The sequence below is a fragment of the Pelobates fuscus genome, chromosome 5 (assembly GCF_036172605.1).
Source record: "Pelobates fuscus isolate aPelFus1 chromosome 5, aPelFus1.pri, whole genome shotgun sequence".
Taxonomy (NCBI): domain Eukaryota; kingdom Metazoa; phylum Chordata; class Amphibia; order Anura; family Pelobatidae; genus Pelobates; species Pelobates fuscus.
This window is the reverse complement of record NC_086321.1, coordinates 154130564-154148554: the sequence shown is the minus strand read 5'-3', so window position 1 is coordinate 154148554 and position 17991 is coordinate 154130564. Positions and strand designations below refer to the sequence as shown.

Here is a 17991-nt window from a genome sequence, read left to right as displayed (position 1 = left end):
TTCCCCCATTGGTGTTTCTCCTCCACCCCCCTGCTCGGGTGTTCCCCCATTGGTGTTTCTCCTCCACCCCCCTGCTCATGGGTGGGGGCCTGGGGGAGGACAATAGGTCCCCCCCACCCCCCATTTTCATTTAGGACCACACCTGCTGCTCATGGGTGGGGGCCAAGGGGAGGACCATAGGTCCCCCCATTGTCATCTAGGGCCCCCACCCATCACTAATGGCTGGAGGCTGTGGGGAGGACAATAGGTCCCCCCTCCCTTCATTTTCATTTAGGGCCCCCACCCGCCGCTCATGGGGCCGGTGGAGGACAATGGGTGTTGTCCCTTTGGTGTTTCTCCCCCACCCCCCCATTTTCATTTAGGGCCCCCACCCGCTGCTTATGGGGGGTAGGGCAATAGTGTAGTGGAGTCAGGAGGGGGGTTAAAAAAAAAAGCGGATGCGGCCATGACAGTGCCGCTTTAACAAAGAGTAATCTTGGCTTGTCATGGTCAGGTCACAACCTGCTAACTAATAGATATAAATAAATAGTGGAAGTGCACTCAACCCTTCGTCAAGGAATCCAGGGTGCTCCAATGGACAAGTCCCAGTACCAAGATGGACCAAATGTAAAATTGTTAAATGTAGAAAATAATCCAGGCACTCCAACAAATTCCAAAATGTAGGCAATTTTATTTAGAACCAGGAGCTACACAGCAACATGTCGACCCCTTAGGGCCTTTGTCAAGTTCTAAATAAAATTGCCTACATTTTGGAATTCGTGGGAGTGCCTGGATTATTTTCTACATTTAACCTGCTAACTAATAGCACACTCTACTGGCAACACTTAAGAGCTACATTATACCAATGATATATGTAATTAAAGGACAAATGTCACCTCAAAACTATTTGAATGTAATCTTTTCATCAAATTCATCAAGAAAATATATTTTTTTTTAAATGAAGTATATGTAGTATATGTAAAGAAACGAGAAAAACAGGACCCTTTAGCCGTATAGATGCACCTTGGATCAGGCAGCGTTTGATAACTGACAGTCTCTATGGTTTTCCCTGCTTCACTCCCTGCATAGAAGCAGGGAAGACCATAGAGATTAACTGTTGTGATATTGTTTTACATGTATTCATTAAAAAAGTAGGACCCTCAGCATCGCCACAATTTCTTTTTGGGAGGTTTATTCGTTTAGTTAGTTTCTCAGTATGTTCTAGTGAGCTCTATCTCCGTGTTAGGACCTTAAACACATATACTGTTGGGGAGGGCTGACAGCTTGCTATGGAGTATAATTTTCATTGAGTGCTGTTAGTACATAATTTAAAGGAGCTCTACTAGTTCTGCTAGGAAATATGTGTTACATGATCCTTATTCTTAGAATTAAAATAATAGCCAAAATGTTAGAGACTACCCTCAGAGAAAAAAATGGAGATGTTGCAAGTGGTGCCTAGTATTTGATGTTTTCCAATCACAGGTCATAGAACATAGAAACATAGAATGTGACGGCAGATAAGAACCATTCGGCCCATCTAATCTGCCCAATTTTCTAAATACTTTCATTAGTCCCTGGCATAATCTTATAGTTAGGATAGCCTTATGCCTATCCCACGCATGCTTAAACTCCTTTACAGTGTTAACCTCTACCACTTCAGCTGGAAGGCTATTCCATGCATCCACTACCCTCTCAGTAAAGTAGTTTTTCTTCTTTTAAATATAGTCTCCTCCTTTACTGTGTTGATTCCCTTTATGTATTTAAATGTTTTTATCATATCCTCCCTGTCTCGTCTTTCCTCCAAGCTATACATGTTAAGTTCCTTTAACCTTTCCTGGTAAGTTTTATCCTGCAAACCATGAACCAGTTTAGTAGCCCTTCTCTGAAGGTCAACAGTATTTAGAAACAGACATTAGGTTTAACATTACAAGGAAAAATAGATCTATGTGTTTGTCAAAAATGAACATCTGGTAAACGCGATGCCCAGTATAAAATGGGATCAGGAACAGTGGAAAAACCATTTAGTTGACTTCTTAATTACTTCACATCTGGAACCATTCCTGCTTACAATATCCAATTTGTGTTCTACAGAAATCCGAGAAATCTAGATATTTTCCTAAATGTGTGTTTCTTGGAATGTGGGTGCATTTGCTTTTCCAGTTAATATATTGGTGTTTCTGGTGGAGGTCACTTTCACTGGACAATTCAGGAGGTGGCGGGTTGGGATCCATATGGTTCTAATTCTATGACTGCACTATAAAATTTAAGTAATAACATTTTTGTTGTTGGGTTTGAAATATGTTGCAGTATGAGTATGTGAAACTTTATATTAACAGTATTTATCTCTCATCATAACAGTTCTTTTTACCCTCAGACCTCCTATAGCGTCTGTTCTCTAGCCTCCCTGTTCCTCACACTACATTTCTTTGCCTGTGTATTTCAAATTAATCTACTTTTCTATTAAATCTATTCTCCTTACCTCGAAAATGTTTCAAATAGCGATTTAATAAGCATCCAGTTTGATGAACGCATGTGTCAGCTGACATTTAATTGATCATGTTGATCACAACCGGTGTAATTTCCCAATGCATGGTGGATCACAATGTGTCTTAAGCATGGCAATTAACCTGCTCTCTCTTTCTCTTTTTTTTTTTCCTCTTTTTCACTCAATATTTTTCCCTCACAACTTCATATATCATTTTCTTTCATGCACCTGACACCCAATAACCTTTCTCTGTTATTCAAAACTTTATTTCAAAACTCTGTTATCTCCACTAATCGACACTTTCCAACTGTCCTATGACTCCGCTTTTTTACACCTTCATTTTCTTTGTGACTTGTCTATGCTACATAACGTAATGACATAATCCAATTATTTTCTTGTACCATTACTCTCTTGTTCCTAAATTTTCTGTCCTCTCACTGTCATTTTTCCAATATATTTACTCATTCATTCCCACCTGTTTCTCTTTTCCTTTATTCCTTACACTCTTTATTCCCATTTTGTCATCATCATTATCATATACTTTCACACACTTTCTGCCCAACACAAAAAACACTTGCTTTCACCTTGTTGTGGACCTATTCACGTGCAACCTACAATCCCCTACTCCGCGTGGCCTCTGGGCAGGTTTGATGCTGTCTGCTCCCCCCGTAGTGCCTGGCTTCTGCTGCACGGTTGGGGTGGACTGGAAGTCTCTCACCACCCCAGCCTGCCTACCACTCACAACAGACTACTTCCCGGATAGGCAGAGCCTGCAGAATGATTACACCGAGGGCTGCTACGATCTGCTGCCAGAGGCTGACTTAGACAGGTGAGAGAATTAAGGGGAAGGAGTGAGGAATTATTGTGCCTGGAGTGCAAAGTCCCAACCTTGTAAAGTCTTATTTATCATCCCTAAGGCGTTTGTGGACTGTCATAACTCTGTAAGCTCTTTTAGTTTTTGTAAGTCATATATACTAATACAGTGTTTTGGATCCTATATCACAAGATCATGTCAAATGGAGCCTTGAGACTATTTCAGACTTTAGTACTCATACAATGGATGTTGTCTTTATTTAAGTAAAATGTGATTTGGGCTTTTTTTGCCTAGGCGTGATGATGAGGGAACACTTCACCCAATGACAGCTCAGCAGGTTTTTGAAGAGTTTATTTGCCAGCGTCTCATGCAGGGATATCAAGTTATTGTTCAGTCGAAACACACAAAGACAAGCTCTACTTCACAACCTCCCTTAAGCAGCAGCCCCCTCTACAGGAGAGGTATGGTTTACTCAATCCAGAAATGTTTTTTTTTTTTTTTTTTATTTAGAGGATCTGCTGGTATTATTGGGCATATGTCAATTTGAGCTCTGTCCCTATCAGGCTTGGTGTACCGAAATCGCCATGAAGAGGAAAACCAGTATTGGCTGAGCATGGGACGAACTTTCCACAAAGTAACCTGCAAGGACAAGATTATTACAGTCACTAGATACCTACCAAAGTAAAGAAACCATAAAATGACTATTAAGAAATATAAAAACATTGTAGGGGATAATACTTAGTAGTAGTAGAGAGTAATGAGTAGTAGAGAGGTCTTCATGGGTTGCAGTTTACTGGAAGGAGAATATAATGTCTGCATGTGAACTGTGGTGCTTGCCTAGAAAAACTGGAACAGTGGCTGTCTGCAAAGGACCACTGTGCATTGAGAATTAGTGTACATTGATTGTCTTCCCGGAGTGTCATTGTGTTTTTCACAGTTAGAAGATACAGCTAATATTATATATGCATATCATATTTGTTTTGCTTCTTCTTACAAGGTACCCGTATGAATCTGCCCAGATAAGTTACAATTACAACTTGTGCCCGTCACACTCTTCCTGTGACTTTGTGTGCAGCTGGGTGGAATTTTCCCATGAACGGCTGGAAGATTACAAGTGGAACTATCTAGATCAATACATTTGTTCTGCTGGCTCAGAAGATTTTAGGTATGGGAATTTATTTGTACGTCATCCGTTTTAGCTCTACGTAATAGAAAACACAGAAGTCATACACTTTAGAAAAAAAAAAGAAAACACGTACATTTACTCCTTTTAACCTCTGAATCTGCAGTCTGATTGAATCCCTGAAGTTCTGGCGCACACGTTTCCTTCTACTGCCATCCTGTGTAGGGCCCACTAAACGAATTACTGAAGGAGAGCAAAGATGTGATCTTTATGGAGTTTGTCCACGGTCTGAACAAGAAGAGGGGCAGCTTCTGGATGGGTTCCTTCGATTTGTGGAGGGGTTAAATCGTATCCGCCGGCGTCACCGATCTGACCGTATGATCAGGGTACTGGCATTCCTGTGCCCACAACAGTGGTAATAAACTTCTCATATTAATGACTTTCTAATATTGAAATTTTGTGTTTCGTTTATAGAAAGGAGCTGGTATGAAGGGGTTACAGCTGCCCCCCCCTCATCCAACGGAACTACCTGCACCTCCTATTGGAAAGAAAGGAACCTCGGCCCTTTCAGCTCTGCTAGAGATGGAAGCTAATCAGAAGTAAGAGGTTCTTAGCTTTATAACACAAATTGTCACCTTTCTGCTGGAAGTATACAATGCAGATTTGGTAACTGAGTGAGCCATTAATTTATTTCCAGGGGTCTAGGAGAACAACCAACTCTGGCTCATTCGGGCAAGGTGTGCTCTCAGGCAGTGGACTCGGTTGTTACTCCCACCTATGTCGATAGCCCTCGTAAGGTAAGGAATTTTTGCAGGTAGCATTGTTTATACGTGTGATGTGAGCGTCTGACTTTTCCTCTCTTCATACTCCATTCTGCACTGTCACTTTCTCTCAGGATTCTGCCTTCTTTGTGGAGTCTGTTCGTAGCCCTCGCACAGTGCCCTCCCATAATCCACAGGTCAGTGTTTTTAGGAGTTGCATTGTGGCAAATGTTGAATGAGGGGAGGATAATATATATATATATATATATATATATATATATATATATATAAAACTTGTGAAGAGAATAAAATCAATGTCAGGAATTTTAGATTTTTACATTTCTGTTATGTCTACTTCATTTCGGGCAGGACACCCGATCCGAGCTTAGTAGTTTGTGCTTGGCAGTATTATCAAGCTGTCTGCAGCTCAGGATCAGAGGTAACAGGATTTTAAACAGAATCGCTTGATTTTTGTCTCAAGTCGCCAGGAGCCATTAAAAAGCACATCCGGCCATCTTGGAAGTCAGGCTTTGCCCCCAAGCAAGCACTTTTAAACAAATATACAAACCAAAGTAAAGCAAGAAAGACTTTGAAAAGTATGTAATAAATATTTATTAACTTACTATAAACTTAGTCAGATTGCATTATTGGACACGCCTCTCAGCTAGGGGAGTTTATTTAACACCTTACCCTCCCATCTCCGTTTCCGGCCAGTCCAATAATGACAGAAACAGTTCAGCATAATCATTGTGCAAACCGTAAGCTCACCAATCTCCCTGCAGGGACTAACACAGCAGGGAGAGATAAACCCAACACATGAGCCTGCTCTGCATGAACCTGAAATTTTATATAACCCCAGTGAATGCATGCATGCATTTTTCATACATGTATTAATTGGGGATATATCTTAAAAGAGCTTGCCGAAGCTGCAGTTCTTACCAACTGCAGCCTTTGCAAGCCTTCCCCTTTTCCCTGAAAGATACTTTCAATCTCTTCAACTGGAAATATCCTATCAGAGTATTTGAGCAGCCTCTGAATCTGTGCGCCAGGTCAGCTTGTACATGGACCTGCATCTGGTCTGAGGTCTGTGGAGGAGATAAAGACGCTGGCCTGCAGTCTATGGTAAAGGAGGCAGGCTTGCTCAATGAGAAATCAACACTTTTATATTGAAATTATGGAACAGTCCTTGTGTTAGGTTCCCTGAGCTAACGGAATGAGCGTTCTATAATTTAATAGTAAAATACCTTTATAAACTGGGGTTAATATAGGATACTCATCATCCATAAAGCACTTAAGCAAGCTGAAGTGCATTTTGGGAGTGGAGGGGATCCTTAAGAGGCATAAGGCTAAATCTTGAGTGCAAAAAAAAAAAAAATGGCCATGGGTGGTGTGATATGCATGTATTTTTTTTTTATCCTGATGGAAAAGCTTTTTCTATGGCGATTGCTGATGGGATTTACTGTTATATTTGTCTTTTTTACAGCCTATTTGTTTGTAAAGGTCCACCTGTTTTATCTGTCTTGCTCTTAAAGTTTCTTTCTGCTCTTTCTTCACCCCGTCTGTATGTTTTAACTCAGGCACTTTAGCTCTACAAAATCTAAAAAAATATATATATTTATATAATAATTTCTTGCCATGGAAGCTCCTCCTTTTCTGCATCCTCTCTCTGTTATTGTCTTAGACATATTCCCTTAGCAGTTCATCTATAGGAGCCATCTTCATAATGTACTTGCGGGTGTTTTGTGTTTCATCCGGGACTGTGGCCTTCACACTCATCAAGCCCCAACTTCCTTTCTTATGGCTGGTGTACAGTGCTGGATTTCATGTGGAAACCTCTATTCATAGTGATTAGTTTCCAGGTCTTGATATCCAGGGTGTCCAGCTCTACTCTTGGCCAGGTTATTATTCCCGCTGAGTACATGATAACTTAAAGGCATATGTATTGATGCACTGAATCTCATTCATTGAGCTGAGACTTTAGGGCCTGACTGACTCTGTGGAGGTACTTGAATGTTGCTGTCCTCCTTGCCTCTTCCTGTGGTTACCGTGTGTTTGTGGTATCCCAAGGTACTTGTAGCTGTTTTCTACATCTCCTATTTGGCCTTCTGGCATTGACTCGTTCAGTCCTGATTATATTCCCTTTCATTGCTATCATTGACCAACTATCACCTAGCCCGAATGACATTCCTATGTCCTTGTAGTGTATCTTAGTACAATTACATACATACATTTCTGAAAAAAATTAAGAGACCTCTCCAATTATTTCTTAAATCAGTGTTTCTACATGTATGGCAGTTATTCTAGCATCTATTCAATTCCAACACAGACAAGCGTCATTCTACTTAATGAGGTATTGATTAGTGATCACCTGAACCAAATCTTATTTAGTGAAAAAAAAAGATTAAAGGGCCACTATAGGCATCCAGAGCACTTCAGCTCAATGAAGTGGTCTGGGTGCCAGGTCCCCCTAGTTTTAACCGTGCAGCTGTGTTTACACTGCAGGGTTAATCCAGCCTCTAGTGGCTGTCTCCCTGATAGCCACTAGAGGCCACTCTAGCGATTCACACTAAGTAAGTTGCACGTATTTGACGCTGGACGTCCTCACGCAGTAATGCTTTCCTATGGGCGGGTTTGAATGCGCGCGCTGGGAGCTGACTCGGGAGCTGACGTCAGCGGGGGAGGAGAAGTCAGAAGGAGCCAGGCGCTGGATTAAGGTAAGTGGCTGAAGGGGTCTTAACCCCTTCAGCGCCGAGGGAGGGAGCCCCTCTAAGAGCCTATAGTGCCAGGAAAACAGGTTTGTTTTCCTGGCACTATAGGATCCATTTAAAAAAAAAAAAAAAAAACACTGCAGTGGTCAGCACTATCCTTTTTCAATAGGACCGGTCTGTGTATATATACATACATACATACACACAATTAGTCATTTCAGCAACACTCTATTAACATGCTTATTTGTGTACATAAAACCAATTTGTGATGCATACACATACACTGTCCCTTCTATATACTCTCTTACCCTTTATCCTGCTATTGTAGATATCTATTGACCAAGGAGTTTCCCCTTTCGCTGATGGAAACAACACTTTGCCAAACAATGGCCTACCTGAAAGAGCACAGAGCCAACTAGGGAATACTGGAGAGCAGAACTCGGTATTAGCTGAGCCCAGGTGTGGACACACAAAATAATGCATGTGTTTGGTTAGTGGAATGATAGGATTCTAATTTGTATTCATTAACTCCCTTTCTCTGTCTTAGCGTGCAGCAAGTATCTGGTGGACCAAGCACTCTGACCTCCAGTGCCAGCCTGAGTGAGATTCTGGAAGCGATGAAACACCCAACGTATGTATTGTGGGTGCTAAATGCATTCATTTAGGGCAGATCTTCTGTGATTAAACACTATCGATAAATGCTGATTAAGAGCACTGTACTAGAATAGCTCACTGGTATTAACTACAGTGATAAATCCAATTTAATGGTTGACAATCAATGATTGGCTGGAGTAAAGAATGGATTAATGCATGACTCACAGGGTCAGGGAAGTCTAAGTAGAAAATTTAAGGACTATGACTGTAGACATAGCGCTGCACAATAATATTGTAAATAGATTGATTGGCATTTTGTGTTTGCACTTGAAGTGATATAACTAATGTATGAAATGGTAGATAGTGAGGTCCATTTTGTAAGATTATTGGATATCTATATGATGAATAGCCAAAGTGCAAACAAACAGAAGTTGTATGAGTTGTGTTATTTTGTTTCATTTGTAAGCAGCACAGGTATTCCCTTCCTGTCTGAGCAGAAGGGGCTGCCTTCTAGCTGCTTTATAAGTGCAGAGGTGGTTCATTGGCTGATGAACAATATTCCCTGGGTGCAGAGTCAGCCGATTGCCATGGACATCATGCAGGTAAGAGTTCCTATCGTAATTTAGCCTTCAATATTATGTCAGAGTTGTATGTTTGTTAACCTCAGCTTCCTTCTGTGATTTCCAGAAAATGCTGGATGACCAGTACATCACACATGCTTCAGGTGAAGCCCTTAGGACATTCATCTATGGATTTTATTTATATAGAATACCACCTGAAAGGGACCCTGAACGTGGTGAGTCTCCTGTATTCTGTTGAGTGGACTTAAAGCAGCACTGTCACACCATCTTGAAAATTTAGTTTTTCATAAAGATAGAATCTATGAAATACTCATTATGACTGTTTTGGAATTTCGCTGAAATTCCAACCCAGTCAAGTGATAAAGAGAGACAAAGTAGGGACTACTTTGTCTCTGTATTTCTCCTTCGCTTGACTTTTCTTGACACAAGGCGGAGCCTAAGTGTCAATCCCTGCAGGGAATTTGCTGTGTCTATGGAGGATACCGCAGTCTTGTGGGTTCCCCCATAGACCTCAATGCTGTACTCTTGCGCATGCACAAAAATACAGCAGTGATGTCAGTGCCAAAGAGGACTCTGCTAGGGAAAGGTTTAGGTACGTAAACCCACCTTTATTTGCCAACTTCGCCATCGGACCCCCAACGGCAATGTTACTGTCAGGGTACTTTGAAAATTCGTCAAATCCCCCAAACGGTGATAGTGACGCTTTATTCTGAAGACATCATTGTCAGTACGTAGTTTTATACTATTGCCTCTGTTTTGGTTGCGTGATTTGCTCTTTATAATGACTTATCGCCATTTTAGACAAGTGCACATACCACTTCCAGGAAATCACTTTCTGTCCTCTGTATGCATGTAATCCATGTCTTTGTTTTTAGCAGCAACAAGCCTGGCACAACCAAGCCCCTGGCACTCCATTGCCATGGAGGATTTTACAGCATTCCAGCGGAAGTGGCTTGAAGTAGCGCTAGTGGAAGAGGAGCTCCTACATTCAGAGATACCGCCATTCCTTCTGCCATGGTTGCCCAGTCGCCCAGCCTCTTATGCAAGTAGGCACAGCTCCTTTAGCCGCAGCTTCGGAGGAAGGAGCCAGGCTGCTGCGCTGCTAGGTAGCTCCCTGCCAGAGAGCAGGAGAGCTGATGGAGAGCCCACTCCAAGAGAATGATCTCCCGTGGACCACACATTGCTTTTTTGCCATGTGGCACAGCCTTTTTTTCTACCATGTTTCCATTAGTTGCTAAAAAGAAAGGCATTCTAAAAAATACAATATTCATAGTATTGGTTGTTGGCCTATATAAACTACTTAGTGAGACACTCTCCAAATTAAAATAGTTGAATGTTATCAAATTGACCAAACATGAAAATAATAGTGCAAAAGTAGTATTATCTCAGTGTCCTGTTGACCCTTGCATTAGAGGGGTTGCAAATGGACATAACGAATGATGGGCGAGTGCATTCACTGCTGTATGTCCAGTACTTGTTAAATTGAATAACGCTTTAAAGGCAGCTCATGTTCTTATATCCACTCCCCAGGAAACATAATTATTGATGGCTTATGCCTCATAAAGGTGATTCTTCACATGGCACCTTTTCCTAACCCTCCATACATTTGACAGACTAAGATCTGTAACATCATTATGTCCATGTGACCTCATTAGTTCCTCTCTTGGCTCTGTCTGGCTGCAATACATCTCCAACAGCTCTTCTCCTGCTGGATATATGTAACATGCATGCGAAACACTAAACTAGAGCCTGGAACATGCTCTATTACATCTCCATACCATCCCACTCCTTCCACGAGTGTCTCTGGATCTTTTTGATTTGCATGGAGTACTTTTGTATCACTATCTCATTAAATTCCTCATCAGACTGATTAGCATATGTGGTGTCTCTGCATTAGATCAATCTACTAATGATTTCATATCTCTGATTCGTATTTTTGCATGCATTTCACAAATAGTGACTCTTCCCTTAGTTTATAAATTCCTTTTTGGTGTTACTTCTGATCATGGCTTCTTGGTTAAATATGGTAATGGTTTCATGACGTATTGTGTCTTATATGTCTGTTATCTCTCTCATTTGTCTGTACTCTTGGTAGCTGCCACTGTCCCAGAACAAAGAACAGTCACCCTAGATGTGGATTTTAATAACCGTACTGACCGCTTGGAGTGGTGCAGCTGCTACTACCATGGCAACTTCTCTCTGACCTCTGCCTTCGAGGTTAAACTACACTGGATGGCAGCTACTGCTGCTGTATTATTTGAAATGGTGGGGAACTTCTTGTAATATCTGTCTCCTAAGCCTTGCCAACTCCTTGCAAACGTTTGTTGATGCTTTTTGTCTGTCCTTACTGATTGCCAGCCTACTCTGTCTTTGTTTTCAGGTTCAAGGCTGGCACAGGAAGGCCACGTCTTGTGGTTTTCTGCTTGTGCCTGTATTGGAAGGTCCCTTCGCTCTCCCAAGCTATCTGTATGGAGACCCTTTACGTGCACAACTTTTCATCCCCCTCAACATAAGTTGTATGATAAAGCCTGACAGCGACCATCTTTTTGAAGGTATACCTGCTCCATTCAGTAGAATCAGATGCAAGAGTTTGTTGGACTTTAACTACATAATACAAATTGATGGCTCAGACTATGAGAAGGCAGCCTTTTATTATAAATGCAGAGGATTGTTTGTGATTTATTTTAGCTTCTTGTTTCAGGATTTGAACCCGAGACTTATTGGGAACGAATGCACTTGTTACAGGAAGCCATTGCCTACCGGTAATTATTTTCACCCTCCGAGTTCAGTTTGTCTTGCTCCAAACTAAATGTACACTTAAAAAAAAAAAAAAAAAAATGTATTCCCTTTTCTGAATGGAAATGTTGATCCATTTTCTTTTACACTAAGGTTTGGCTTCATTCAGGATAAATATTCTGCATCTGCCTTCAACTTCTCATCAGAGAATAAACCCCAGTATATCCATGTGACAGGTGAATATAATTGCAGTGCCATCTTAACAATATGTTTTATGTTGCTTCTAATCTCCATTTTCCCGCCCTATAGGTACCGTCTTTTTACAGCTCCCTTATTCGAAGCGTAAATATACCTCAGGACAACAGAGGCGCAGAAGAAATTCCACCAGTTCATCTACTCAAAGCTTGTTTGGGGATGACCGTATTGGTTATAACTGGGCCTACAATACTATGCTGACCAAAACATGGCGCTCTAGCAGTACAGGTGATGAGCGATTTGCTGATCGTCTGCTCAAAGACTTAACTGACTTCTGTGCCAACCGCGATAACAGGCTGAGCGCTTTCTGGGCCAGCTGTGTAGATAAGATGAACATGAGTGAACCATAGGTATGACAATAACTTTATGATGCTGAACGTTCTTTTTGTGGATCATCTGTGGTGTGTGCTCTAATATTAAGTGTTCATGGTGTACACCCGCTGAGGATTTACAAATGTGCCTTTTATTGTGGACACTTGCTGCTATCCCGCACCCTATATGTATCACTGAATGTGTTCCGTTTACCTGACCCTGGAAGTGGACAATTTGCACTGACTAGACATGCATTTGTTACCAAGCTCTTAATACCCTGCTGGGTTGATACTGTGAAGAGTTGACTGATGGAAAGCAATAAAAAAGATATTAAAGATTATAATTACAAGTTTATGTTTATGTTTATGTGCCCTTGTGTGGGTGTTTTACACTGGATGTAATACTGATATACAGTTGTATTTTTACCTCTTCATGCACATCCCTCTATTGATGATTTATAAAGTGGCAACCTAGTCTGCACACTTTACAATAGGTAGACTAACAGACTACTAGTTGCAACAAAACAAGTTGGACATACAGGAACTCAAGGTGCTAAGGATGCTGAGGGCCTTGTTCAAACCAGCTTTCATTCAGGGCTTCAGGATGTCCTTCTAAAGAAAATCAATTTCCTTCCCATTAGTCCCTGCTCAATAAACACAATCTCTCTCTTTCCTGGATTAGAGAGGTCCATATGACTGTTTTACTTATAATTAAATCAGCTTGTGCAATTTGCTACTGAAAGAATTCTCTTAGTGGTGAGGTGAGCAGGTTGACGAAATTCTGTTTGATTTTAGGTTGGGTCCACAGACTTTTCCAACAGTGCAGCTTTTCAAGATAGGATTACCTGAACATGTAAAACTATAACTATTTAGGTCCCTGACCTTCCTTAGATTACATGGGAACAGTGATTTTATCCATCTTTTCTCACATGCTGCTCCAGTCTTACTACGGCTGGTTCCACCTTTGTGGCTAAGATCATAAGTCTTCATGATCTCAGCCAATTCACTGCTGTCCCATAGAAAAGCATTGGGAGACTATAGTGCATGCATGGCAAAATGCCACGCTGTGCCAATCAGAATCTACTCAGAGAGATCAGTACATCTATATGGGGAATATTCAGTGTCTCCATGCAGAGTGTGGAGACACGGAACACCAGAGCTGCACACTGTACACCACTGGAGTAGGAAGCTCCTCTAGTGGCCTTCTAATTTACTGTAATAGAGGTGTTCCTAGAAGCAATGTAAACACTGCCTTTTCTCTGAAAAGGCAGCGTTTACAGTGCTCAGCCTGCTTGGAAAGGCTACAGGCACCACAATGACATTAAAGCAACGCTGTCACAACCCCTTGAAAATGAGAAAAATATGAAATACTGATATTGACTGTTGGAATTTCATTGAAATTTCAACCCAGTTGAGATATACTGAGACAAAGTATGGAATACTTTGTCTTTGTATATTTCCTACACCTGACTCTTCTAGAAATTAGGTGGGTTTACGTTTACCGCTGTCTAGAAGTGTCAATCCCCCTCAGCTGTCACCAGTGACAGCTGAAGGGAATAGGCTTTATTTATGGAGGATCCCGTTGGATCCTCCATAGATTAATGCAGTAGGCTCCTGGCGCTTCAGTATCAGTAGCTGAAAGGAACCCGCCAGAGAAAATTGGGGGCACCCATAAGAGCCAGGTTCAGGAAAGTATGAACTCGCCTTTATCTGCACCACCTGTACTAGACCCCCAGCAGCAATGTCACCGTCGGTGGTCTTTGTAAATTCAGCAAAATCCCCTCATGTTGACAGTGCTGCTTTAAGCTGTAGTGGTTCTGGTGACTGTAGTGTCCCTTTAAAATGAATAAAGTCACACTCTCTGTGCTATACACCAGACCCTCTCAGAGACTGCCAATGGGCCCCAAGTATATGAGTCTTTATGGACTATGTTCACAATGCAATATAAAGTGTTTTGTGTTTGTATGTTACAATGTTTCAGTCCTGTACTATTTTGGGGGATCTCCCCTCCTGCACCCTGCTCCCCATCCATTAGCAGCTCCTCCTTGGTTTTCTCCCCCCCCTCCCTGTTGCTGCTATCTTTTTCATGCACCCCCCACCTTTGCTGTGCATTGCAGCACTCACACTGCGCATGCGCCGCCGTGGCTGCTATAAATAGTTCATGACGTCACCTAGAAATATTCGCGAAGTCTACGCCCCCAGCCCCGCCCCTTCACAGTGTGTCCCGGGCTGCAGAGCAGCGAGGAGTAAAGCGCCGAGGCTGACCGGGATCCGCATCACCAGCCGGTGACTGCACGAGGAGCTGCCCGCCTGCCTGCCCGAGCCAGCCAGACACAGCCCGCACCGCGACCTGACTGACCCCGCCCGGCGACGGCATGGCGGACCGGGAACAGCTGCTGCAGAGAGCCCGCTTGGCGGAGCAGGCGGAGAGATACGAGGACATGGCAGCGGCTATGAGATCGGTGAGTCTGCACTGGGTGGGCACTGCCAGGGGGGCTGATACCATCACTATAGGGGCTACCAGGCTGCTCAGACTACTGACCGCTATATACAGTGTGTCAAAAATCATACATAGCGGGCATCTGGGCGTGTGGAGATATATTATTAATAATATTTATAAAGCGCTGACATATTCCGCAGCGCTGTACAATTTCAACACTAATAGACACGTATTTTTAGAACATGAGGTGTTGAGGGCCCTGATCACAGTAGCTTACATTCTAGAGTTTAAATGACTGCATAAGATTAGGAATGTCTGAATATATTAAATATTTTGTGGTTAAAATAAAACTAAATTTTTCTTAAAATGTATTTTTATTTTTTAATACACATAAGCAGTTCAGTGTAATCTTTGTGTTTTTCTGTAGGTAAGTGATGTGCGGGGTTTCTGTGATACATGATGCTAAGATGGAATGTGGTGAATCCTTTTTATATAGATGTATATGTGAAATTTAAGTTATCTGCGTTCATGTGTATATGGTGTTAGGTGTTGTATACCCAAGGCATTTGTGGACAGTGTGTAGACACAGGGTGGATGATTGTGTACAGGGTTTGTGTGGTCTTGCAGATTTTCATGATAAATCTTGGGTGCTGGATGCAGGGTTGGGTTAGACACACCTAAGGTTTGTTTTCTTACCTGCTGTTTTCTGTAATTCAATCCCTGGCTATCTTTAAGGGCAAACACCACAGTTGGGTCACTGAATAAGAACCAAACCTATAAACCTGCATTACTGTACATGTATGTGTGATTTGGCATTTGCTTGTGTTTAAATGGAAGGAGTGGTTAGACATGTACGTGACCGCATGGAAAATGGTAGAAAACATATTTTATAAATTGCTTGTGAAATCTCATACCAAGCCAAAACCTGACTGTAATTCATCACACCTATGTGATTTGTTCTGTAAACCTTACTGTGGTGAAAACCTCTAGAATTCTAATGTTCATTGTCTTCTGCGTATTGACAAAATAAAATTGCTTAGGAGCACATACTGAATATGGTGCTCAGTTCCATATAATTCTGCACAGTGTAATTTTAGATAATTGCACTCAAGGCACTTGGCCTTTTGCAGAACAGTTTAGTTTTATGAAGGTGTTTAACCCATTGCCAACCCATTTATGTTTATTTTTATAGCACCAGTTTGCCTGATATTGCAACATGCCAATACCATAATGGAAACCGTAAGTGCAGTAGTAATACAGGCACCACATGCGTTATATGTGCACATTTCGTTGGTGGAAAAGGGAAGCATGTAGCTAAACCTTAACGGTGGATGTGCAGTTTCACCAATCTGTCATGGTGTGCGTTATTGAGGCTTTTATATTGACAAATGGTAAGGAGTTTAAAATGCACGGGTGGCAAGGGGGAATTGTGTATTAGTCTCCATACAGATTGATTGTGACTCAAAATGTGAGCTGTGTGTATAGGTCATTGAAGAATGACAAAGCAGTGTAGATTAGGGCATTGTGTATGTATGTTTTTGTAAGGGGTGCGGTCAGCTAATGGCAAAGGTGGTTAAAAGCTTAGTGAAGAGTGCCTTTATTTTGTGTGAAAGTGTTTATAAGCTCTTTTTCAAAATTCTTTTTTACGCAGGTAACAGAACTTAATGAACCTCTGTCTAATGAAGATCGGAACTTGCTGTCTGTAGCATACAAGAACGTAGTGGGCGCTCGACGATCTTCCTGGCGAGTCATCAGCAGCATCGAGCAGAAGACTTTAGCAGATGGCAATGAAAAGAAGCTTGAAAAAGTGAAGGCCTACAGGGAGAAAATTGAGGCTGAGCTTGAAGGAGTATGCAGTGAAGTGCTGTCTCTTCTAGACAAGTACCTCATCAAAAACTGCAATGATTTTCAGTACGAGAGCAAAGTTTTCTATTTGAAGATGAAGGGCGACTACTACCGCTACTTGTCAGAGGTAGGTAATGGAGAGAGGAAGAAAACTGTGACAGATTCATCAGAGGCTGCATATAAGGAAGCCTTTGAAATAAGCAAGGAGCACATGCAGCCCACACATCCCATTCGCCTCGGCTTGGCCCTCAACTTCTCTGTTTTCTACTACGAGATACAGGGTACTCCAGAGCAGGCCTGTCTCCTTGCCAAGCAGGCCTTCGATGATGCAATTGCAGAGCTGGACACACTAAATGAAGACTCCTACAAGGACTCCACCCTCATTATGCAGCTGCTGCGTGACAACCTGACCTTGTGGACAAGTGACCAACAGGATGAGGAGACCGGAGAAGGCAACAATTAAGAGAGGGTCCTGCGTCTTGCTGCTACCCAGTTACCTATCCACTCCCCATCAACACCTGCCACCCCCCACAGCTCCTCCTGACATGTCCCTGTGCTTATCATATCCATATCATTGGCACAACTGCTCATACTGCTGCCTACCCGCGAAGGCGGGTTTTTGCGGCGTCCTCATGGGCATTGCTGGATTGCGTTGGCACATCAGCAGTTTCTCTGGTCACTCTCTCCGTATAGAGGGGAAAGAAAGCTGCAGTTTGAGAGAGGCGCCCGCACTCTCCTTATTGATAGGGCATGTACGGGCTGGAATGATGCGAAGTGGTCCCGTTTTATTCTGTTAAAGTTTTTAATTTCTATTTGTGCAGCATTTCCTGTGCATGTAAAATTACTCCCCACTATTTATCCCCCTTCGTTTCATGAAGGAGGCGTCTCCACAGTTCATGCTGTGACTGATGGCGGCTCCATTAGGAGGCGGGGTGCATCTGTTTTTTTTCTTCTTCTTGGGCTTACAATAGACTTTTTTTTTTTTTTTTTTTTTTTTTTTTTTAAATGTGAGCTTTGTGAGTTTTTATATTTTGCCCTTAACTTATGGTGTTCTTAAACCTGATACCAAATGGTTTGATTCCCTAATTTCTTTTTTTAATTTAATTTTTTTTTTTTTTTCTGTCCGCTACATTTCAGAAGGCTATATTATTTGATTATAAGCAATGTGTTGGTTAGGTCTTGTCTGATCTGATTGCACCTGCCACAGTGTGTATTTGCCTGTCACGATGGATTCTGATATAATGCTAGACACCCAATTTAAATGTTTGGAATTATGTGGATTCAATAAATGCTGCTTTGAAGATATGATCTCTGCACCAGCCTCTTGTCTCTTTCATAGAATGGAGTTGGCATGCACTT

At 41.9% G+C, this 17991-nt stretch overlaps 2 protein-coding genes across 8 annotated transcripts in view; both read left to right on the top strand.

Annotated features, from left to right (window-relative positions):
* Positions 1-12691, top strand: part of DEPDC5 (DEP domain containing 5, GATOR1 subcomplex subunit) — a 44042-nt gene extending 31351 nt beyond the window's left edge. For 2 of the 7 annotated variants that reach the window (XM_063454537.1, XM_063454535.1), the window contains exons 26-43: positions 3110-3293; positions 3573-3739; positions 3842-3959; positions 4276-4443; positions 4568-4787; positions 4876-5000; positions 5099-5198; positions 5297-5359; positions 8199-8329; positions 8418-8501; positions 8934-9066; positions 9152-9260; positions 9921-10151; positions 11141-11310; positions 11426-11597; positions 11747-11807; positions 11935-12017; positions 12091-12691. In XM_063454537.1, coding sequence (XP_063310607.1) covers positions 3110-3293; positions 3573-3739; positions 3842-3959; positions 4276-4443; positions 4568-4787; positions 4876-5000; positions 5099-5198; positions 5297-5359; positions 8199-8329; positions 8418-8501; positions 8934-9066; positions 9152-9260; positions 9921-10151; positions 11141-11310; positions 11426-11597; positions 11747-11807; positions 11935-12017; positions 12091-12386 — 2615 coding nt within the window. In that variant the 3' untranslated portion in view covers positions 12387-12691. Of the gene's footprint in view, positions 1-3109; positions 3294-3572; positions 3740-3841; positions 3960-4275; positions 4444-4567; positions 4788-4875; positions 5001-5098; positions 5199-5296; positions 5360-8198; positions 8330-8417; positions 8502-8933; positions 9067-9151; positions 9261-9920; positions 10152-11140; positions 11311-11425; positions 11598-11746; positions 11808-11934; positions 12018-12090 lie in introns of those variants that run through there. The other 5 variants (XM_063454538.1, XM_063454536.1, XM_063454539.1 and 2 more) reach the window with 5 other exon arrangements.
* A 1850-nt stretch (positions 12692-14541) lies between these two features.
* On the top strand, positions 14542-17733 carry YWHAH (tyrosine 3-monooxygenase/tryptophan 5-monooxygenase activation protein eta). Its single transcript, XM_063454534.1, has 2 exons — positions 14542-14809; positions 16439-17733. Exons 1-2 carry the CDS (start codon positions 14723-14725, stop codon positions 17093-17095), a joined length of 744 nt encoding a protein of 247 aa, XP_063310604.1. The 5' UTR covers positions 14542-14722; the 3' UTR covers positions 17096-17733.
* The last annotated feature ends 258 nt before the right edge of the window (positions 17734-17991 follow it).